General features: G+C 25.1%; 1 protein-coding gene across 2 annotated transcripts; it reads right to left on the bottom strand.

Moving 5' to 3' along the window:
- Positions 1-25,964, bottom strand: LOC126898830 (protein commissureless 2-like). 2 transcript variants are annotated; one of them, XM_050673227.1, is made up of 3 exons: positions 25,548-25,964; positions 5,426-5,827; positions 1-679 (listed from the first exon to the last, which is right to left on the bottom strand). In XM_050673227.1, the coding sequence occupies exons 2-3, from the start codon at positions 5,727-5,729 to the stop codon at positions 201-203; spliced, it is 783 nt and encodes a 260-aa protein (XP_050529184.1). In that variant the 5' UTR covers positions 5,730-5,827; positions 25,548-25,964; the 3' UTR covers positions 1-200. The 2 variants fall into 2 exon arrangements, with proteins under 2 accessions (XP_050529184.1, XP_050529185.1); XM_050673228.1 differs by lacking the exon at positions 25,548-25,964 and adding an exon at positions 23,284-23,304.

Genomic DNA, 25,964 nt, shown 5'->3' on the forward strand with positions numbered 1-25,964 from the left:
AAACTGAATAAAAATTTATCCATGTACACACTTTACAAGACAATATATTAAAAAAGTTTTATCTGACTCAAAACAAATCTTTAAAAATTTAGTCATATATAAATTAGTAAGCACTATTATATTAATGTAAATAACAAACAAAATGTACAAAACGCGATATTAATAAATAGTAATAGTCATGATCCCCGTTGAAGGGATGTCTACCGAACGTTATAGGTCTCCAGTAGTTCCTGAACAGATAAACAATGACTGCAAGTTCGGTGTTGCATGTAATAGCCATGTGATACAAGTCCAAAATGTGGCGGTGAAGAAGCTACAGAAGCGGAAATGGTGACCGGTTGCATTGGTGGCGTCTGTTGTTGTTCAGATCTATGTAGTTTAAAACGCATCGTTGATGATGACAATGTTGAAATGGGAGGCGGCATTGGCGACGATGATGGATAAGTCATGGGTTTACCCGGAATCGTAATAGCGGACGTTTCGTCTTGCAATTTAACCACTGATATAGCTGTTTGCTTGAACAAACCGGAAGCGGTATTGTACTTGGAAGGTGATGAGTTTGACTTCCGCATCCACTCAACTGCCTCATCATAAGAAGGCAGACCGGTTACTATGGTATAACTAGGCAAAGACTCATCATCATAATTTGAACCAATTTTTGCTCGTCTCCTCTGTTCAGCTGTAAAAAATCAAACCAATGAAAGATTATATTTTTTATTTAATATTAATTTATATAAATACATATAAGTAGCATTAAGGCATTCCTAATATTGTTATTTAATCTTCTTCTTCCTCGCCTTAATCCCAACTACTTGGATCGGCCAAACTACTTTATTCCCTCTCACCCGTTGTCCCCGCGTACATCCGAGATGGGAGAATTCGCCCAAGTTTTGTTCAAGACACTTTATATTATTTAACAAAAATTTTACCCCGACCTGACGCAATCTCATTAGTCGCCTCTTACGTCTGGCAGATGGGCCGTGGAAGTACTCTTATCCCCTATCCACAGGGAAATAATATTGTTATTTAATATAGAGGATATTTCTTTTACATAAACCTTATATTATTTCTATAAAAATAATTTAAATTTAAAAAACAGCATCTTATATTTAGAGTTCGTTTTAAAATACTATACAAAATACATGTTTTTATCAGAAAAATTAATTATTGCATGCCTTTAAACGTTTAGGTTGCCAACCTTGAATAGGGAATTAGGTAGAAGGATATCGAATATTGTTAAATTGCTTTCTAGTTAAACATACTACTTACATTGCATAGGTATTTATATTTTAGTATAATACTTTATGGACAAAAAGTTACGTCCAAAATAAGGTTTTTAATTTGATTTATTGTAATTTTTCCGTTAATTTATTAAAATTATAAAAAACCTTATTAGATACTTATACAAATGATTAAAATTTATACAACTACACTGAATAAATTCAGAAATACAAATTCATAAGTCAAGTTCACAGTACATTGAAAACGACGTTTTAAATCTTAAAAAATAATAAAAATTAACAATATAATTAACTACAATATTTGATTCAATAGCAATTAAATTCAATAGCTAATGAAAATGTAGAGAAATATCATGATTTCGTATATTTATTTGAAACTTAATTTATTTTTAATTTTTAAATCTTCTAGTATATGTATAAATAAACATAGTTAAAATTCTCAGATATACTAAAATAATAACACCACCCATCGCGGTGGAGTAATTAATTAATTAAATAAATTTAATCGATCGTCAATTATTATTCATAATTAACGGACAAGTACTGAGAGATGTCAATACAATAATTGTATTAATAATAATAATAATAATTATTAAGAATAAATAAATTTACATATAGATATATAAAGATGTAAACAATAGTAAGAAAATTATCAAGCTACAGGGGCTCAAAAGATAAGGAATTTTTTAAATTATTTAATACTGGCATAGGCCATAGTCGAGAAGGTTGGTATATAAATGTGTAAAATATAAAAATTTGATTTCATTAACTAATAAAAAAATAACTGATATGAAAAATTGAGTCGGTAAAAATAAAAATTTGAAAACTCTCATATGTTTTTCTAATAATACTCTAATGAGAGTACACAGAGGGTAACTCTCGTTAGTAAATTCAAATCATATATGTTATTATCACGTTTTTAGGCCGATATGTTACCTTCGTTTGACATTGCAACTTGTCCATGAACCGACTAAAATAGTTATTGGCCCCACTAACGCTGTGAATTAACCTAATTTTATTAAGAGAACAATTATTGTTTATTTTTATAATGACAATTCATTCTGCAATCTATATTATTTTCGTCCGTAGTATCAATTTTCGCGATCATTTAAATGATTGATAAACATTAACTATTGTTTTACATTTTATAAACGTCATTTTTCATTTCTTGAATTTTTAATCAATAATTTGATCAATTTTTTAAAATATTTTTTAATACTTATGCTAGTGTACACCACTTGTCAATTACTGTATAATGCAAAATATTAAATTTAATTAATATAATAATAATAATAATTTTATCATTATTATTATTAATAACAACGTAACTATTTTTATGACCAATGTAGGAATTACAGAAAATTTTTTCTATGACAATTAGAATAAAACATTTTTCACAATGCTTATTTAACATACTTAATAATACTGACTTAGTAAGCATAATATTACGTATTATGAGTGTACTTAACATACGCTCGTAATTGATTTTTCGTTTACCATGAAAAATTGTAGTAAATGCTTATTTAATATACGACTATTTCCAACACATTTGAATGCACCCTTAATTACAACAATTAATTAATAAAAAAAGTTTGTACGCACATTAAATAAACACAACGATTCATCATCTATAGAAAAATTACAGCTTTTTAATTTTCTCTAGATTAAGTTTAGAAGATTTCAACGTGATAAGCTTGACTAGATAGTCCATTTAATTTGTTCATCACATACAAACATAACATTAGATAAATATAATAGTCAATTTATAGACATACCAATGACGTTAATTAAATAAACAAGTTTTTTTTTTTTTACACATTAGTACTTGTATTAAGTACAAAAAATTAATTCATTACAACTTGAATTCGGTGGACCTTTGATTTCTAAAATTTTATTACTTAATTACTTTTTTATGTCCTCAATTTAATTATACTAATTAAATAATATGATAAAACCTGTTATTCTCAGACTTTCCAACATCACTTAAACTCACTTAAAGATTTATTATTTATTTAAATTTTTTATTCAAGTTACAAAATAAAAAACAATAAAAAATGTAAATTTAATAATTTATGATATTTTTTTCATTTAAAAGTATTTATAAAATGAAAATACAAGCGACATAAAAAATACAAGTGTCAACAACCCAATTATGAATGATAATACACCAAGCCTTCATATTTTATTTGTAAAACTAAACTAGTATTATTTCCATTTGTGGAAACCAAGTAACTACCAATTATTAAAATACACATGCGATTTGATCAAAAATATCAAGTTTTGAAATTGCAAAAAGGTTTTTCTACGATGGCTGTTTTCAATTCAATAATGTAATTTCACTTACTAAATATAAAATTGGTATTTTTCGTACTCCTAACAAGAATATCAATCTATTTAATTTCTACAATTATAGATTATTTATTTTGATCGCATACATTAAGTATAAGAGACGCGAATGTCTCAGCAGGCACATTCATTGTCACACTTAACCTTAATGATAATTATTTTTACTTTAAACATGTTAATGGTTATTTAATCAAGTTGTCGCTTAATGACTTTGTGGCGGCCTGGATAAGCTAGTTTAGCTGTGAAGTTACATTATAATTATGATGTGTAGTTTTGAAATTTGTGAGGCAAAAACGCACGAAAAACTGGCTAACAAAACCCATACAAATGACACAGGTTATTAACATAAATAAAAATTATCAACACGTTGTACTACGTTGTAGATCCTGTTTAAGCCGAACGAAAGGTTAGAAAAATAATTAATATCGATGATCGCACGTGTTATTGTGTTGTCAACGACAAAGATCTCCCAGAAGAAAAGTATCAAGGTCAAAGCAAAGCGAGATGGGTAAGTCAAGTTGCTCGCAGATAGGTAGTCGCCAAGCACAGAATGACGTTATAAACAATGATCTTTCTAGAGGGATTGATGTACAACAGATAAATGCTCGCTACCACACACAAGATCCAATACGAATTTATAATTGTTTGTACACACAAACACTTATTATTCAACTATTACTAGTAATTATAAAATTTAGTAATGAACTCGTGACATTCGTTTAATCAATGCAAGTTTCAACAGCAATGAACAAGCCATTAAAATATATATGCTACCGCTACCAAACCTTCCTAAAGTATAGAATTCAATACCGATAATAGCGTATCCATAAATAAGTTAAAAACCTTAATTTTATTTTACTCGAGTGATGAGGAATAAAGGCTAAAAAATAATTATCGAAGGCGGAAAAACTATGTTACCCAGAGCAATCGGAATCATTAATATATCAATGAATATAAAATACAATACACTGTATATTTCATATGGCTACAGACTTTTCTTAATAATTAAAAAACTGAAGATGTTTTAACACAAGCTGAAAAATCTACACACACATAAAAAAAATTTTATTTAAATTTTGTTTTTAACTCGTCAAAGCATAACACCTTTTACATCATAATAACATTTCAATAAATCAAATAGAAAAACAATAACTAATCGAGTAAACAAATAAATTTAGTTAAAAACAATAAATAAAAATCCGTTTATTTATTTTCAATATAACGTAATGGATTTTGTTTAAAATGCAGATAAACAAATGTTTTCTTTACGAACGTAAATATCTTTATCACAATAAATTAATTTTACTATCAATAGTAAAACATATAATATCCATCAAAGATAATTTATTTAGATAAAAATATTATTTTTCAAAAAAAAAAAAACAGTAATAAGAAGTCAATTTATCATAAAAATTTAATGACTTAATGCTATTAAAAAAATGATTGTTTTAAGTAACTAAAAATTATAATTATGCTCCAATTTAATTCAAATTTTTAATAAAAATAATTGCTTTATTTGCATTATGATAGAGTATCAACAAATTTAATAGAATGTAAAGATCACCGATAAACTTATTCACTATTATTATATAATAATAGATATTTTTAATGCATTAAATAATAATTACGATGAATTATTCCATTTCTATATAAAATAATAAGATTATTCGGAGTGCAATATATAAAACTAGCAAAAAAAAAAAACTTCTATTAATAATGTTAGATTATTTGTTTAATTTACAATAGTTTATTGATTTACGACAATCTATTAGATTATCTCTTTCATCAACATAAAAATAAATAATTTTTTTACTTCATAAGATAGTTATTGTACTAACCTTCATGTTTCCACTGTTGAATTTTACAATACAAAAAACATAGACAAACACAAGCGGCACACGATAGTGCCAAAGTGGATAGAATTGCGTTTATCCACACATCGTTGATGACTGCTTCGTCGTACATTAAACCATGAACGTTGATGACCCTATGAGGATTATTATTTCGTTGACCTTTGGCTACTGCAGTGACTACTGTTGAAGCTGCTGTGCTTATAGTTTGCGCTACTGTCGCCGTGGAAGTTTCTGGTATAGTCGGTATTCTCAAAGCAAGTTCCAGCGGCATAGGTTGCATCAGTTCCATTATTATTCAGTTCAACGTTATCAATTTGTATTCATAAGATTCGTCTTGACGGCTTTTTCTTATATCAACTGGTTATAGAAAAAATCCGTTTACAACACCTTTAAAATAAATACATGTACTCTTAGTATCAGTACTTTAATTATAGTATTGCGTCTAATTGTCTACATAATATGCATGCCACTGATTGTAACATGCACTGATAAGAAAAAACATTTAAAACGATTTTTATGATATGAAAGACGAGAATATCATTCTGGTTATAATTATATTTGTTTTACTGTTATGGCTTCTTTTCATAAAGACTAATCGTTGGATAATTTCTTAATAATGATACCTCTAAAAAACTATATTTTACAAATTAATAATTTTTTTTTGAATTTCTAAGAGCAAGAGATATATGTATAGCATTTTGATTTGTTTTTCTGATTACTATTATTACTATTCTGATATCTAGTTATTTTTAATGTTTATGTACAACTAGTATTAAATTGTATATTCAACATTTTAGGGAAGTCGTATTTAATAAGTTACAATAAACGTATCTAATAATAATAGTTTTCAGATCGAAATAATGCACATATCCTACCTAACCCTAATAATAAGTTTAGCAATTGTCTAATATAGGTGACATTCCTTTATAATTAGAAGAACATAGAAATTTTTAATAGTGAATTTTGCGCTAGTGGGTTTAACCATTTTAGTATTTTCCACAAAATTATTCATGGGAGAGAGGGTGGTATAAAAGAATGCCATTTTAGGTTACAAATTAATTGATCGAGTAATCGAAAATAAATACATAATATTAATGAAGATTATATTTTACATATACTAAAATACGTGAAAAATATCTATTAAATACCCAACATGCAGTGATAATCAATATGCCGATGAATATAAGCGAACAGCCACCCGAGTACATTAAGAAGGTGCCGACTTCCGAAGGTCACAATTTAACAATTTAATATTTCGTATTTATTTTTATATTGTATTGATTTGAAAGAAAAAAACATTTTTGTACATATTGCCCAAAATAATATTATACAAATTATTTATAATGAATTTATAAACAGACAAATGATAGAATAATTAGGGGCTAGAATAATTAATGTTAATTAATCAAGGGAGCTTACATTTTATCAATTAAATAAACTTGGGGATATTACATTAGAACCCTCAATATTCACCAAAAGGTGTTTGCAAATAATTAAATTTATGAACAAAAAGTCATTTCCTGGACCTGGGATGAATTTTTTTTTTGAGAAATGAGTCAAACATTTCCCAGTCCTTCGCTGACAAAATGTACAATTCACTAAAAAATAATCATTTGATTTCGTTAAATTTTTTTTAATGTAATAGATTCATTAATTTTTTTAATTTTCCGAAAATATAAGAAGAAAAATAGATGCATAATATTTTTACTACTATTCTTCTACATAAAAGGTATTAAAAAATTATTCTAATAGTTCAAAACGAAATAATATCTTATATTATTAAATGTTCTTTAGTAAAAATATATAACTTGTAAATATTATTTTAACTAAAAATTGAGTAAAGTTTCGTAGTAAAACGTGTATCATTGAAGTCACATGTGTTAGAATTTACGAGACTTAAGAGACTCTAGAAACTCTGATTTTGCATTCAATATTTTAGATAACAGGTAGTTTTTGATATACATAACTAAATATCAGTTATTTTTTATACAAATATCTGCACTATTTTGTGTACAATTTCTCAAATTAATTCTTTATCAAAATTAATTTTGAGCATGATTAATTTTTCTTGGAAGAAGAGGGGTTAACACGTCTTAACCATGTTAAGAGCACGATATGTCAACAAATGAAAATTTATTTCACGTTATTTTTTTTTTTAGATATATAGCACGTGTAATGACATTTCAACAAGTAAACTCTGAATCGTCATGACAAACACCGATATTAGATATTAGAGAAAGCAATTACTAACAATCGTTTACAATAGTTATCAACCGAAGACTTGTTAAACAGCTATAACTCATATTAGCTACGGTTTTATGTATAAATAATATTATTTGAAACTAAACGTTGATCTACGGTCAAGGAAACAATAAGAATAAGTAGTTAGTAGCGTTACAAGCACAAGTGGCGCCAATAAACACAAGTTGGTAAAATTATAAAACAAAAGTGCGTACTGTAATTCGAGAATAACGAGATGAGCATAATCAATTTTTATAAAGAATAGATTCAACTACAGGAAGGTGTACAAGTTTTGGAATAATAATAAATAAGCATATCGTATATAATTGACAAGGACAACATTTTTGTATTCACCTCACTAAAAACTATACGGTTGTCGTCACTATTAACTCCTAATATATAAGTTATAGGCCTACGGCTTTTAGTTGATTTGAGCAGTACCACAATAATAACATTCAAACAATCGCTACATTTTTTTCCATCAAAAAGCAATCTAAAATTAAATGTTAAATTGAAAATATACTAGAGGTATTTGATGTTAAACGAGTCAGCTCATTATCTCAATATTATGCGTACTTAAATAATATTTAATACGTCCCTGCATGTATAAATTATTTTTAAAAACATTTTTAATTAAAGACAAAATAGAACTAGCCATATGAGACTCTTAAGAATCCAGTTTCCTTAAAATATATTCTATATAACAAAATAAATAACAAAAAAAAAAAATGTTTTATTGTATACAGTCACAAATTATTGTAGAAGTAGTCTATTAATAGTAAATATAAATGAAATTAAATAATTTCTAATTACACACACAACACAACAAACATTTTTAGCTTCGATGCAAAACTGAAAAAGAATTAATTTTACTGTTTTTTTTTATGTCTGTTGCTATTTTTTCTCAGTTCTCAGGGACTGATATTTTTCAACAATACGTCAAATCGTTCACAGTGGAAGACATTGCTTTAAAAAAATTAAAAAAACTCTCATTGACTGTTAATAGAAAAAATCGTCAAAAATTACGATTTTTTAAATTGTTAAATTACCTAATTTCTAAAAAAATTTTTTCTTAATACTGTCATAACTTTTTTTAAAAATGAAAAAAAATTGTTTTTTATATAATTATTTTTTATTTAAACATATTATTTTGGTGTTCATCATTTTTCAAGTTGTTATTTTTACTTAAATTTGTCACAACTTTTTTGTATTCACATCGAAATATATAATCTCAATAAAAATCATAGTAATAATTTCTATATGAACTCTTTTCTTGGTGATTAAATAAATGCTACAATTGTAATATTTAGAACTATATTCGGAGCCTAGTTTCACCTATGATTTCTTCCTCTGATGTTGAATTTCATTAAAACCTAAATTTTTTTGGTTATTTTATGTTACATGTAAATATTTGTTGTTTACTTATTAGTAATAATAAGTAAAAAAGAGAGATTATTAATAATAATCTCAAAAATTAGAGACAAGTGTAAAAAAATCTTATTGCAGATTTGTAATCTGAACTACTAATCAGAATAAAGTTGAGGAAATAGGAATTGATGTTGCTTTTGTTATAAAGCACCATTTTCTTAAAATTAAACACTATCCACAGATTTAAATCGAAGTGTTTCTTATAATGGTGATTTTAATCACTTTCAGGTATCATCTACACTGTCACAACTATTCCACGTCCCCACTGTGCTACTGTTTTTATTTACAATTTTTGTAGAACTTCTAAATGAAATTTCGATGTCGATTCCGAATCGGGTTTTAGATTTTTTCTTTCACATTTAGTTTTTGAGGCAATAACTTAATAGTAATTCAACGATAATTAATCAGTAAAGTCACCAAGAAAAAAAAAATTAGGACTATTCTAACAAGATTTTTTTGATTTTTAAAGTGGAAATTTAATGTCATTATTCAAACAAAAGTTAATTCTTTAAAAATAATTTTTTTTAACTTACAATAATTGTAATTATTATTATTTATAATTATTATAAAACTTTAACCAATAGATAAATTTATAAGGTTTAAAACCATTAATTTGTGCATTTTGAGTAAATATAAAGTAAAAACATTTCTGTTATTTTTTACAAAAAATATAAGAAATTTTAGTGAAAGTATTTTCCTAGAAAATGCTATTTTATTAAATTATCGTTTATATAGGGCTGGTCATTTGAAGACAGTGTTTTCGAAACTGTCCTAATATCAACTGGATCTAGCTACAATTTAAAAAATAAGATGAAGGACAAGGAAACCTAATTCAATTAATTAAATCTTATTTCATAATAGAGACTGAATCATCAAACAGACGTAGGATTTGTAACAAACATCTATCTAACGTACAACTCTTTGAAGAAATTAATGATAGAATATGTTATTTATAATTGAAGTGTAATCAGTATAACAAAGTAATAATTTATGATTATGGGCCACTGAGGATATAAAGAATTCATTCTACGAAAAATTGGAAACAGTATGTAATTTAATACCAAATAATAGTCAAAATATTATGTGGAGACTTTAATGCTAAAATAGGTCAAAAATTAATCTTTAGGCCGACGATAGGAAATCATAGATTACATATGAATGGTAATGGTACAAGACTAATAAACTTTGCTATGGCACGAGATATGGTGATAAGTAGCACGATTTTCTCTTATAAAAAAATCACAAACAAACGTTGATATCACCAAATAGGAGAACATGAATCCAGATAGTTCACGTAATAGTAGATGGTAGAACCAAAACATTTATAATGGACATATATAGCATAAGAAGCACTAACTGAATATCAGAATATTTCATTGCTAAAATAAAATAAAATTCATATTTATATTATCAGTAAAAAAGAAAAACTTCTGCCAAAAGAATAAATAATAAACTACTAAGATATTCTTAGGATGCAGAACAACACAAAAATAAATTAAATGACATACTACAAACTGATGAGGCAAATACTGTTTGCCAAATAGTTGAGATGAAATAAGGAAAGAACAAAAAACTCAGCCAAGAAAATAGCAAAAGGAAGTACTAGGGTTTCAAGTATTTTACTAGGTTAAACGATCAGTAAATAAACGGTTTAATGAAGAATACAAGGCTTCCACATTAGAAAGAGATAATGCTAGAACAATAATGTTGAGGAATTCAAGATAAATTGATAAACGAGAATTAGCCTTAAAACAAAGAAAATCAAAACAAACTATCGGAAAAAATCTAGCACAAAAACTAGCAATTAAATTAGTACAAAATTATTCTTTGAAAAACCAAATAAAATTAAAAATCGATTTGAATCTAGATAAAAGATAATGAAAAAATGAGAGAGATTTAATGAGAAAAGGTGACGCGAGAAATCAAAAAGTTTTTTCAAAAAATGCTGATTATATCAAGTTTATAGAAATGGAACATAATAATATAAACATAGAAAATCAGTATATAAAAGATCCATTGTTTGAAGAGGTTAAAGTGAAGTGGTTGGAGTTTCTAAGAGACGAAAAGCACTAAAATGGAATTTAATGTCTAAACTTTTTAAATAGTTAATAAATAAAATATGGAGAGAAGAAACAATACCAAAACCATGGAAGGTATTAGTACCATGTTCTATTTTTAAAAAAGAGGATGTAATGGATTGTCAAAACTATAGATATATCGATACTTAACACATCCTATAAAATTATTTCGAACATAATCTTAAATAGACTATAAAACCCGTATATTAAAGAGATAGAAAGATACCAAGTAGATTTTATGGCCGAAATATTCACTAATTATAAACCTGTGGTGCATAGTGTACAAACTTAATTGGACGAAAACAAATTAAGGATATTTGAATAAAAAATGTTTTGAAGAATATTTGGACTTGGGAGAAATTTGAAATAAGAATAAACAGAGAAGTCAGTTCTTTATTTAACGAGTATGATATAGTGGCGACACTTTAAAGTCAGAGAATAAGAGCAGTGGGCCAACTTATACGGACTCTCGCAAAATAGAAATTCAATAAGTCAACCGAGGAGAATACCTTTAAGGTTTATTAGATGCGGAGGAAGATCGCGGATTCTTCGGGATACAAAACAAAATGGGTCGTCAAAATATGATCTATACACGTCTATAAAATATGATTGCATCTATCCAAAAAACTGACCAGTTTTCATCATGGTAAAAAGGCTGAGAAATACTGATTCAACACATAAGTTTTTAGAAAACCGAAACAAATAATTTTTATTAATGCTGTGATAAAATTCAAAACGTAGAAAATCGTTTATTAATGCAATAGCTACTTAATTAGTAAACATTTAAAAATAAAAAGTCTAAGATACTTGGCAAGGATTCATCAGAAATTGTCAATAAAAAAAAAAAAAAGAAAATTCATTGGCCCTTGTCGCCAATTACAATAATAATTGTTGTAACTGATTACATAAATTGCATAGTGTTATTCAACACCAACCGAATATCACATCTGCGTTGAAAAAACTAATATTACACTACCAACCATTAATAATTTATTTATTCATTTTGGCTTAATAGTTCAAAATTTGAAGACATAATTTTTTTTATATCTAATAAATATTAAACAACTAACAGATACAAATTCTTTAATTATTGATTCGACTCGAAAAAACTTATAGTTCAAAGAACCCTAAATAACATATTAACATAAGTCATAACGAGAAAAAAATTATTAGACCAATAAGTACAAAAGTTAAAAGTGTAACTAGTAAAAGTAATTTTGGAAAAACTTTTCGACTCTGTACTGTTGCGTTGATCGTTAGTGATGTACCATATAGTTAGCTTAGTTCACGCGAATACTAAAGTGAGACACTAGTAAATAAAATTATATAATAATATGATACGAGTTAATGGTAAGATGCCATTAAAATTTCACACCCAGAAGCTTATCTATTCGGGAAACGGTACAAATTTCCCAAATAATAATTTTAAATAATTAAATCATGTTGTATTATAATTATAGGAGACGTAAGGCATAAATTTAAAGCTTCACAGCCCACATTAAATTATTAATTTTAAACTCATCTACATAAATATTTTTTGATTTTATTTTAATATAATGTTTATACTGCACCAATTAAGCTGCTTTAAAATTATATAAAACAACTAGTTTGTAAACATTTATTATTTATGGAATTATTGCACAATAATAATACCAACGCAATGTTTACAATTTCAATAATTGAGATTGATATACGACAGTATTTTATTCGATGATAATAACATTCAAATTTATTTGTTTGTATTTGCTCTCGAAATGTGACTAGTACGTCATCATATTTCACATAAAATTAATATTATAGTGTAAACATTTTAAAGTAGGAAGAGGAATATACATCAAATTTCTAACAAAAAAGCGGCATTAATTTGTTTAAATTTGTTTAAGTGTGTTTTTTGTACCATGCTAAGAAAACAAGTTTTTTTCAACTGTAAGTAAATGTGTCCCATAAACATTACTACGGCATAGTAATTGTAATTTAACGTACGCAACGAAAAACCATGTGCACGAAGGTAGATCACCTTCAAAATTTAATATACTTGTCGTCTGTCATAAAAATAATGCTATTTGTAAATACATTAAACAACAGAGAAGTTTGATTATTCAAAATTCAGTGAATTTAATTAGAAACAAAATTGTCTAGCTACATATTCATGAAATCCGTTTAAAAACATTGATAATTGATTTAAAACGAAAACTACTATTAACTTTGTTAATTTTATACGTAAATAAAAAACTAAAGTCAACATATTACTTAAGAAACGATTAAATACATATGAAAACTTATTGGTATTAATATATTAAAAATTACAATATTTTATTTAACTAAATTTATTTATTGTAATACTAAAAATAACAAACCAATTTAACAATCAATAGACGTATTATTTTCAAAGTTAACTTATTGAATTTATTATTTCCATAAACAATACTTTTATTAGGTGATGTAATATTTCGTTAAGACGAGGGCTCAAAATATTGAAAAAAAAAATTTATATTGAATAGACACAGAGGTAGGTCAAGACGTTAGAGCGCCTCGTTGTTACCAGACTGCTAGTGTTACCAAATTAATTGAACATGTGTCAACAGTATATAATAATTTTTAAGTTCTTTTTTTACGCTTTGTAGGTATGTCAAGTTATTTTTTCAAATGGAAGATTATATTTTGAGTTAAAAAAACCCAGCACAGTGGGATCCCGGCACAGTAGGGACGTGACATAGTTGGGTCCAGTATAGATTTACTCTGACAGTGATTAAAATCACTATCATAAAAAACGATTCAATGCAAATCTGTAGATAATGTTTAATTATAAGAAATTAGTGGATAATTACAAAAGCAACATTTTGTAGCAACTATTTCCTTAATTATATCCAGATTAGTAATTCTTAGATTCAAAAATATAATATAAAATTATATATTATATAATTGTTAAATTGAATTGTTTTCAAATTATTATTTATATTGATTTTTAATATGTTAAAAGTAATAATTTTTAACCTTCTATATTTTGTCCTTTAAGTGAAAGTTTATAATAAAAAAAAAAAATGAATTTATTACCGTAACTTTAGCTCAATTTGCAAGTTTAAAATTGACATTATTAAATAGAAAAAAATGAAATTGTTAAGATTAATATGCAGTCATGAAATTTTATAATTACTATTTACAGTAAATTTATCAGAAAAGCTCTATTCTTTTTGCATTTTTATCGTAATAGATCACTTAAATATAAATTATAGTAATCATTTATAATGAACTTTTGGTGTTTAAAAAGATTCTCCAATATAAATATAAAGAACTGAATTAATTTTAATGATTTACTTTAACTAAAAGAACCAATAAAAAAAAGTTGTTAAAAAGATTTACTCAATTAAGTATATTATAAAATTTGATTATAATTGTAAAAATCCATCGTTAAATTCAGGTGAAACTAAAAATCATTTTTTTTTTAAATTTATATAGCAAAAGGTTACAAAAAAATTTGGAATATTATAGACTGGTAATAGCACACACAAATAGAATTAAAATATTAATAAATTACAAAGTAAAATAATTATTATTTACTTTTATAGTTGAATACTTTTATCATAACAAATCTTCTTCGACAATAAATATTTTAAAAATATTAGAAATGAATGTTTTTAATTGTTTGTACGGAAAAATTTGTTAAGCTACTTTTTATTTGAATAAGGATTTTTTTTTCAATTTTTAAGGGTAATATCTTCAATTAAATACGAATTATAATCATTTGACGTATTGTTGAAAAAAGCAGGTCAAGTGAGGGTTGGCAAAATAAATCGTAGTTACAAAAAAAACCACATAGTAAAATAATATTAACATGAATTAGAAATTTCTTCTCACAAGGGGAGACTATAGTGATGGGATTCTTGTTATTTATTGAAGTTATTGAATCTAAATGAGATTTAAAAAAAAAATGTAAAATATTAATTGTCACAGGTGGATTCGTACCCTAAGCGTGAAAGAAACAAGTGTTATCGATTTCGTCGCGTGATAAAATTAGCAAATTAAGCTAATTTAAATTTAAAAATTACTTCTTCGACATTACAAAAGTAAAAAATTTTTAATAAGTTTAATTTCTTATGTATTACTAACTTTATTCTATGTCAATTAAATTATATAATATTCATGAAAATCAGTTTATTCCCCTTGTATGATAGTTTAAAATAAAATACAAAAGCCATAATTTTAACAAAAAAATAGCATATTTTTGAATACGGTAGCCAATAATTTCACCAAGAAGAAAATGTATACTTCGAATTTTTTTTTTCATATTTAAGTATACAGAGTGGTCCACCACTCACTGACAACTTAAATAACTTTTGATCCAGTTAATATTTTTAGCTGATTTTTTTTTAAAATAATAGTTATACGTTAGGTCTATAGCTATATCTCAATAATTAATTTTTTTACATTTTATTAAAAATATTAATTATTTTTAAATTTTAAATAAAATGTAAAAAAAAAATCTAAGATAGCTATTTTGTAGAGTAGAATTTAAGAAAAATTTTAGTAAAAAAATATCTTATTAATATTCAGTAGTAAATATTCTGTAGCGTTTTGAAGTTTGTGAAAATTTGAATTTTCATGTACTATTTTACGGTATTAAACATTGAAATACGTATTGAGAAAAGGACAGAAGAAAACGCTATCTTTTCAATATACTTTTGAATGAGAGTGATAAGTAATAATTGCCTTATCTAATTTCTTATCATGGTATTTATGCCAAGTTTGTAATGTATACACACTATCATCATATGTATACACAGTAATCATGAAAAGATAGCGTTTTCTTCTGTCCTTTTCTCAATACGTATTTCAATGTTTAATACCGTAAAATAGTACATGAAAATTCAAATTTTCACAAACTTCAAAACGCTACAGAATATTTACTACTGAATATTAATAAGATATTTTTTTACTAAAATTTTTCTTAAATTCTACTCTACAAAATAGCTATCTTAGATTTTTTTTTTACATTTTATTTAAAATTTAAAAATAATTAATATTTTTAATAAAATGTAAAAAAATTAATTATTGAGATATAGCTATATACCTAACGTCTAACTAATGTTTAAAAAAAAAATCAGCTAAAAATATTAACTGGATCAAAAGTTATTTACGTTGTCAGTGAGTGGTGGGCCACCCTGTATATAAGCTTTAATTTAAGATTAAATGAAACTGTGAATATTTCCGGAACATTTTCAAAAGTTAGTTTTTAAAAAATGTTGCTATTTTAAATCCCTCCCGTGATCAGGTTATGAGTTATATTTTCAAAAAAATAATATCAAATGAAAGGGAAATATGTAAGGTTTTAATATAAAAAAAAATTATGCTGATTTGTTGATTTTTGAAAAAGTTATGGAAGTTTTAAGAAAAAAAGTGACAAAATTTATCGATTTTAAAAATTGTACTTTTTTTGGATATTCTCAAAAAAATTACTATTTTTAAATTGCTATTCTAATACTATTTTTGAAATTGTAAAATTTTGTTTTTTTTTTTTAACTTTTTCCTTAAAATAGCTATAATTTTTAAAATGAATAAATCAAAGCTATCTTATTTTGGAGGGACATCTTAAATATTTTTCTTTTAATACATTTTTTTTTGAAAATTTTGGCTTCAAAATAGCAACTTTGATATGAAAAATTAACTTTTTCAGCTTAATTTTTGAAAATGTTTCGGAAATCTTGCGAGTATTAAGTATATCTTTAACAATAGTTCATATAATTTAAAGTAAGATAAATATATATATATATATAAATATATCCCGATGACTTGTCTTCTATATATAAACGATGCAAGAGTTTAATGAAAAAATGGTATAATTGTTTGAAAAATTACTCTTTTATGTTACAATTTTCTACTTCAACTTTTTTTAATTATTAGTGCCTATACTTCTGGTGAAACATTATCGACATACAGTGGGAGTAGAGTACTTCTCATTTTTAAAAATATTCTCTCTATTAAAACAGAGTGAATTAAAATTAATGTTGTTAAATATAAATATTTTTAAGCAGAAGTTTACAGATTTTTGAGGTTTTCCTCTTCCTAAAAAAATTTGATCCGAATTATCGAATTCTTTTTTCAATCTCATTTTATGATAATCTTTTCAATCTATAATGGTACCTATATTCCGAGTACCACTATTCCATTTCCCTCCGTACTAGAAGAGTTTTTTATAGTTATTTATTTATTTAAGTGTTAGTACCCTTAAAATTTATTTATACTATTTTTTTTACTATAATTCTACTTTAAATGTTAAAAAATATAATGCTTTAATTATAATGTATTACCATTAAATAGTATAAAACCTGTAAAAATGTTGAATTATAATTATAATTTAATATTTAACACAACAATATCGGTACATAGTAATTCACAATCAAGTAACTTCGCTGATATAATCGTAATCCAATGGTAATACATGAGATCAATTAATTGCATTTTAACATATTTATTAACTTTTTGTAAACGATCTGTAATTTAAATTTTAAATATCTTAAATATAATTTAAGAGAAAATTGCATCCATACAAATACATATTACTCTTTCCCCTTTTTATACTCAAATTATGTTTATCGAACAAGTTATATTTCTTGATTTATCAGTTATTAAATCCTTTTTTAATTCATCCCTTATACCATATAAGGACTTAAACTTAATTAATATTCTATTAAATAGTGACACACATATTTAACTCCTCAACTAGATTATTTAAATAACCCAGTTTGTTTATAATAATTAAAATGTAATATAATATAATAATAATATATTCATAGAAAAGAACGCATTCATATTAATAGGCTCATTTGAACATGTTCATTTTGCATGAACTACACAAGAACACTTTTTATTTTTTACGATAATTAACAATAATTGTTTAACATAAAATTTTAATAAGATCATGACTATAATAATTATAGTCATAAAAAGTGTCGGGACAAATTTTTTTTTTTTAATTTTATAGTACATGACATAAGCTTTAATTTTATATATGTTTAAAGGACGCAGTATTTCCGGAACATTTTCAAAAATTAAGTTGAAAAAGTTAATTTTTGTAAAAAAGTTGCTATTTTAAATCCCCCCCAATGAGCAGGTTAAGTGATAGATTTTCAAAAAAATGATATCAAATAAAAGGTAAATATCTAAGATTTTAGTATAAAAAAAAATTATGTTGATTTGTTGATTTTTCAAAAAGTTATGGAAGTTTTAAGAAAAAAAAGTGAAAAAATTTCGAAAATTAGCGATTTTTAAATTTGTAATTTTTTTGGATATTTCCCCCATTTGCGGGGAACGAGGGAATTTTTTTCAATTTTTAAGGGTAATGTCTTCAACTAGATACGATTTGTGATTTTTGACGTATTTTTGAAAGAAAACGGTCCAGTGAGAGCTGAGAAAAAGTGGCAACAGACATAAAAAAAATAAAAAAACACATCATAGTAAAATTAATACCTTCTCCGCTTCGCATCGAAGCTAAAATGTGTACATTTTATTTTATAAAATGTTTTGTAATTTCTTGATTTTTTTAATTTTATCATAAATTTTAAAAGAAAGTTTCAATGTGATAAAATTGAATTAGATCATATTTTATTTAAGGAACTTTTCTCTTGAACTAGTTCACTGATAATATGAGATAATAATTATGTCATTGAAATATAACTAAAGAATTTAAATATTTAAATTATCAATCGAAATTTTATCCTACTAGTAATACAAAGAATAGAAGTTCAATAAGAAAGTATCCAATGATTAATTAGTATTAACTTCAACTTATATTTTGCAGTAGTAGTCAGATGGAGTCAACACAAAACACTACTTGTTTCCTATAAACAGAAACTCGATCGAAGGCTAACGTGTTACTCATTATACAGGTGTATATTACTAAATAATTAAACACAATATGATAAATATACTAAACTACAGAAAAAATTATAGGAGTTATTTCAAACATATACGAAATGTCTACGTGCAAATCGACTTAACCATATATTCAGGCTGTCCTAGTTAATTTGTTAGACTGTTCCAATCCGAAATTATTTTACGAGTGGGTCGATTTTGGCTAACCCAATTTCATTATTATTCAAAAAGCCTCATCTCCCAACCAACTAGAAAAATTCTGGTTTAATCCGACTGGTTGGGTTGGGTTGGGTTTAGATTGGTCTGACTTGTGCTACAGAGCTCTATTTTGTATAATATTAGCTCTCTCTGTCATAATGTCAAGCGACAGATGGTGTAAAAACCTATCAAACTGTAAGGTAAAGTCAATCCTAAATAATAAATAGATAGAGGCTTAGGATATGATGATGAAATATTTTGTACATATTTGATATTTATAAAATTATTTTAAAATATAGAAAAAATGTTTTGGAAGCAATGAGTTACAATCTCAATATAAAACAGCACTGAATCTAATCGTATAACAACGACAAAAATAAACAATCAAAAAATAATAAACGGAAGTATTTTCATGTTTCTTTTCTAAAAAAAAAAGAAGTATACACTAATATATTTAAATAAATATATATGAAATTTTAAATAATGTACTGAAAATTCACAAAAATTAAAAATACTACAAAAAATTATTTATTTATTCATTTTTTGAAAGCATTGTTATGTTATGTGTATTTGAATAGTTCCATATTATACAGAGCAAAAGTTAATATACATAATTTATATTGTAACATCGAAAAATTCATTAAGATTTAGTTTTTAATTCAAATATTTAAATATTGTTATTTTTTAATTATTATAATCCTAGTTCTTTAATTTTTAAGGAAATATTTAATATCCTGTTAAGTCATAACAATTACATACTCTTCGAAATTAAACCGATATGTTGTACTACATTACTCAAATAAAAATGTTAGGTAACAATAAATTTAATGAAAACTACGATAGTAATAATACGTGTTTTTAAGATGAGGAAACTTACAAAATATAACTTCAAAAAAATTACTTTAAAAAAAATTTGTACATATAATTTTAGTTATAAATCTAAAATTAACTTCAATTTTTTATAAAAAAATAAACCAAATAGTCAAATACTAATGCGTAACTGCTAATCATACTACCACATAGTATCATAATGTAAAATTTTTTGTTTTCAATTTTGTGACATCGTGTTTACAGTTGCTTTAATACTCTAACTATAATTAAGAACCAATCTTTAGAAGGTGTCAACAATTAAATATGCATGTATTGATATAATGTATAAAATAAATATTTTTTTTAAATGTATGTTTTCTAGTATTATTTTCTAGACAACCTTGATTATTAGGTGTATACAGTCACACATACGCGCATACACACAATATTCAGTAATAGCTATGTATTTTTAGTGATTGATTTATCTTTGAACTATAAACAGTCATTTAAGATGATAATTATATATTGTTCGTTTAAATGAAAATACCAGTAGTAGTAATTCCATGTATCCAATAAGAAAATGCAAATAGCAACAAATTTTACTTAAACTTATATGAACGCCCAATGTAACATTATAAAATTGGAAATATAAATTTTTTAATTTGATATTAATCCAAGTGTGGTCATAGAATTAATAATTATTAGCTTTTAATGCTTAGTATAGTAAATTAAAAAATTAAATAAAAATAATCAGAGCTTATTCGAAGGTCTAAGAAAAGATGTGTTACTATAATTCTTTATTTTCCAAGAAAATAATTTTTTCTGTGTCACTTTTTCACTAAAATATATTACAAACTTTAATTTGTATCAATCAATAATCAGAAATTTCAAATGTTGTTCAATATTTTTACGTATAAAGAAGCTTAAAAAAGAAAATGGATAATTTATCTCTTATTTTTCGTAAGTAAATTTATTGTTGAAAAAATTATTTAAATAAACATTATCGATTTTCATGTGATTTTTAATTATTAAAAAATAAAATTATTAAAAAAACGGTAGCACAGTGGGGTCGAGGCTCAGTGTAGACAAGATGATATTTGACAGTGATTAAAATCACTATCATAAGAAATGCTTCGATGCAAATCTGTAGGTAGTGTTTCATTTAAAGAAATTGGTGGATTATTCCAAAAGCAACATCAACTCTTATTTCTTTGATTATATTCTAATTAGTAGTTCTTTGATTTTAAAATATAATATATGAATAAATACTAATTATAATTATTAAATTTAGTATGAAAATAAAAAAGTAAAAAAAATTTAATAAGTTTAATTTCTTATGTCTTATGACCTTTATTCTATGTCAATTAAATTATATAATATTCATAAAAGTCAATATATTCTCCTAATAAGATATTTTAAAATAAAATACAAAACCTAGAATTTTAATAGAAAAATAACATATTTTTGAATACGGTAGCCATTTGCGCATAGAAGATAGGTCGTCGGGATAAATTTTTTTTTTAATTTTATAGTACATGACATAAGCTTTAATTTTATATATGTTTAAAGGACGCAGTATTTCCGGAACATTTTCAAAAGTTCAGTTGAAAAAGATCTATGTTTTTTACAATATTTTAAGTTTTGAACGCCCCCTATATAAGGGGAAATTGTCCAATTTTAATAAAAAGTATGTCAAATGAAAGATGTACTTATAATGTATTTAGAAAAAAAAAATTTGTGCTGATATATACATTTTTCAAAAAGTTATAGCATTTTTAAGTTGAAAATTTAAAATCGAAAATCGAAAATTTTAACACAAAAATAGTGTTTTTTTAACTACGGCAGCCGTTTAAATGTAGAAAAAAAAGTGTCGGGACAAATTTTTTTTTTTCATTTTGTAGTACATAAAATAAGCTTTAATTTGATATATGTTTAAAGGACGCAGTCTTTCCGGAACATTTTCAAAAATTAAGTTGAAAAAATTAATTTTTGTAAAAAAGTTGCCATTTTAAATCCCCCCCAATGAGCAGGTTAAGTGATAGATTTTCAAAAAAATGATATCAAATGAAAGGTAAATATCTAAGGTTTTAGTATAAAAAAAAATTATGTTGATTTGTTGATTTTTCAAAAAGTTATGGAAGTTTTAAGAAAAAAAAGTGAAAAAATTTCGAAAATTAGCGATTTTTAAATTTGTAATTTTTTTGGATATTTCCCCCATTTGCGGGGAACGAGGGAATTTTTTTCAATTTTTAAGGGTAATGTCTTCAACTAGATACGATTTGTGATCTTTTGACGTATTTTTGAAAGAAATCGGTCCAGTGAGAGCTGAGAAAAAGTGGCAACAGACATAAAAAAAATAAAAAAACACATCATAGTAAAATTAATACCTTCTCAGCTTCGCATCGAAGCTAAAACTAAAAACTATCAAACTAGAATTCAGATTCTAGTTTGATAAATTAAAAATTTCACAATAAAAAAAAATATTAAAAAAAAATTAAAATATTGAAAAAAAAATACTTTAGAAGTTCTATAATTTTTAAACACTACCAATATATCGTAACCAATAAATTCTAATTTTCTTTTAAGGAAACATTGTTATTATTTTTTTCTATTTACAAAGTTAACAAGTTTTTTTAATACTACATTTTAGCTTGAAGGTTTTTTACCCACGCACCTAAGAATTAGTTCTTCAGTAAAGTAAAATCATCAGTAATATGTCGTTGCAATAACACACCTTCAATAGTTAAGAGAATGTAATATAAGAAAAAATGAATTATTTTTAAAATATCACAGTGAAATGCTAATTGTATCAAAGTTAATAAGAGTTGTCAGTTAAATCTGTTTCATCTGTATTTTATTACCATTAGGCTTGAAATTTAATGTTTAGTAAATTATATCATACACAACTCTACACGTTATTTAAAAATTTTTTTTGGAAGGCGCAGGACTGAGGAATATATTTTTATTGTAAATATTTTCTTTAGAAATACCATTTTCAGTAAAAATGGGACTTCAAGTGAATTTCAAAAAGTGAAAAGGATCGAGTATCCCCTAAACCCCTTAAAATGCAACCCGGCTACATCCCAAATGAAGATTTTACATTTAGCTTATTTTATAAAACAATTTTTAATATTAAAATTACTGTTCAAAATTGTAACTTTCTGTGGATAGCAGAGATCTTTGTAAATAAATACTAAAAAACTACCAATTTTAATTTACACTTATAATGATGTTCCGTTTTTCTTTTTTTATCTTCAAATCGAAATCTAGGGTAGAATTGTCTTTGTTTTTCTTTTCCTTGAGCCTGTATCATTTAATGTAAAAACAATTTTAATTTTTTTTAATAAATTAATATGGGCTTTTAGGATAATATACAATTAATATTTTAATGTCCCTACTCGACCCCCACTCATTCATTCATTCTTTTTTGTAAATCTATTTTAACCTAAAGTTTTCTTCAGTCAAATTAATCTGTCTCACGAAAATCAAATAGCGATCCTCTCTTTTTATCGTAATAATGTTTTAGAAACATGTTTTATTGTCATCAGTTTTGATCTTATTGATATGTAATATTTTTAATTTATTATTTATGTAGTTGGTTTTAATTTATTTTTCATATTACTTCATGTAGTTAATTTAGTTATAACATAATAATCTTTTATATATATTTTTCTTCTATAATTGGCCTATTCCCTTTTTTATAATAATAATTATAATTATAATTGTTATTATTATATGTCATACTAGTTAACTTTAAGTTATATCGTAAACACGTTCAAATTTAGGAAGTTAGCTTCATCAGCTAATCAACACAAGCAAACACAATAATAGAGGTTTCATTTATCTTTGAATATAATTATAATATAATTTAATTGTACCAATCATTTTAAAAGTTCATTAATAATATCTTTACTATTGAAGGTACATATTATATCTAATAATAAGATTTGAAAATATTTTAATGGACCCTAACAAAAAATAAAAACCATTTGTCTTCTAACTGAAGCGAGATAATCATTTTAAAATCTTGATTAAACTTCATTTTAAATTTTACATCCTGTTCTCTTAAACAGATCCAATAATAGACGCAATAAGGCGGTTGCTATAAACATTTTGAAAATTAAATTTATGGTTATATAAAAGTAATTTTAATGTGAGTGGAAATTGGGGGTAAATTTACTCCCAATTTCGTTTAACTATCTACGCCTATGAATTCGACTAAGTTACACTAAAAATAATTTAATTGTTAAGAGATAATACTGGAAAAATATTTATTTTAAATAACGTTAATCGTAAGCAAAGTTAGCAGTCAATTATAATGTTAACACGCAATAGCATATTTAGAGGGAGTGGGGGCACAGGGGCACATATTTAAGAGAGTCATGTAAACATTTTATGTTTTACAATTATATTATTAAAATGTAATAATGTATAATATCATTATAATATTATAATATTATTTTTTGGTTATGGATAATAACATGGGTTTATGAAATGTTAGTCGATATAGTAGTCTTGTAGAGCAAAATTTGACGCCCGCACAGTAGTCCCGTTAATGTTATCACTTATTTTTGAAATGTATTACGTAGAGATACACACTGTATAAAAAGAAATATTTTTATTAATAAAAATGGATTCAAAACAAATAACAGATTTTTTTTCAAAATCTAAAATATGTGTTTAATATGCGTTAACTATAGTTTATAAATACAGTCGAAATACAGCGTATTGAAGTTGATGCATTTTTTTAGTTTAATATTGATTGGTATCTGGACAAAGATTAAAATCCCTGACGTAAAACCCTTCGATGTCTTTTGAATCAAATTAAAAAAATTAAAAAATTTACTAATAATTACATGATTTTTTACTTAACAGGAAATTACTCATAGAGTATCGGAAACCAGACATTTAAATTTTTGAATCATATATCACATACTAAACAAGCTTAAATTTAAATTAATTTAGAATAATGCGAGTATTCCGTGTTTAGACAAAACACTACAAAATCGGTCATTTTTATCAAAAATTGTATACTTTTTTACTTTATTTACCAGAAAACTCTTATAATTATTAATTTCAGAGAGCTTTAGAAGAAGTTTTAATAAGTCTCGCTTTTACCCTATGGACCACGGGGTAAATTACCATTTTCTCAGCACTTTTTATTGGGTGAATCATTAAAAATAACATTAATTTTCCTAAAAAAATTGTTTTTAACATACCTTTATAAAGGAAAATGTGTTTTAAGAATATTTTAAGTTCAATGTTTATAAGAATATAACAAATGCCATCCCGTTGCGTGACCTACGACCTGAAAAAATTTTATGAAAAAATGGGAAAAAAAAATTAAACTGAATGCTTAGGACAATACTCTTAGGTTACCGACCCTGAATCAAGCAATAAATATGACTACTATGGTAGATATTTGTACACTTTTTTTAACCTATGGTAATTATAATAATAAAATGCAACATTAAGACATTTACCTTAAGTCGCTTTAATCCAAAATGTGCGTATAAATGTCACTAAGTCACTACAGAATTTTAGCACAAAAAAATTAAAAACTCAACAACGTTGAATGAATGTTTTAATATACTAATGAAAATTTAAATTCCGACAAATAAAATTACTGTATTATATTTTTCTAAGACGTACTGAACTTCAATAAATATAGTCTAATAAACACCGTCAACAATATCGTTATTAAACGTCGAAAACAAAACGTATAAAATTATTTAATTTTATTTAACTGAAATAACGATAATAAAGACTGGCGTATTAGAGTAGAGATTAAACGAACGAACAGCAAGTGACCAGCACCGACGACGCAACAACAATGTGGTCAACGGCAAAGATTCAAAAACACGCGGTCGAACACCATCGTTAGTGAAAATGGCCCGCCA

The sequence above is a fragment of the Daktulosphaira vitifoliae genome, unplaced genomic scaffold, assembly GCF_025091365.1.
Source record: "Daktulosphaira vitifoliae isolate Bord-2020 unplaced genomic scaffold, ASM2509136v1 Scaffold_2, whole genome shotgun sequence".
Taxonomy (NCBI): domain Eukaryota; kingdom Metazoa; phylum Arthropoda; class Insecta; order Hemiptera; family Phylloxeridae; genus Daktulosphaira; species Daktulosphaira vitifoliae.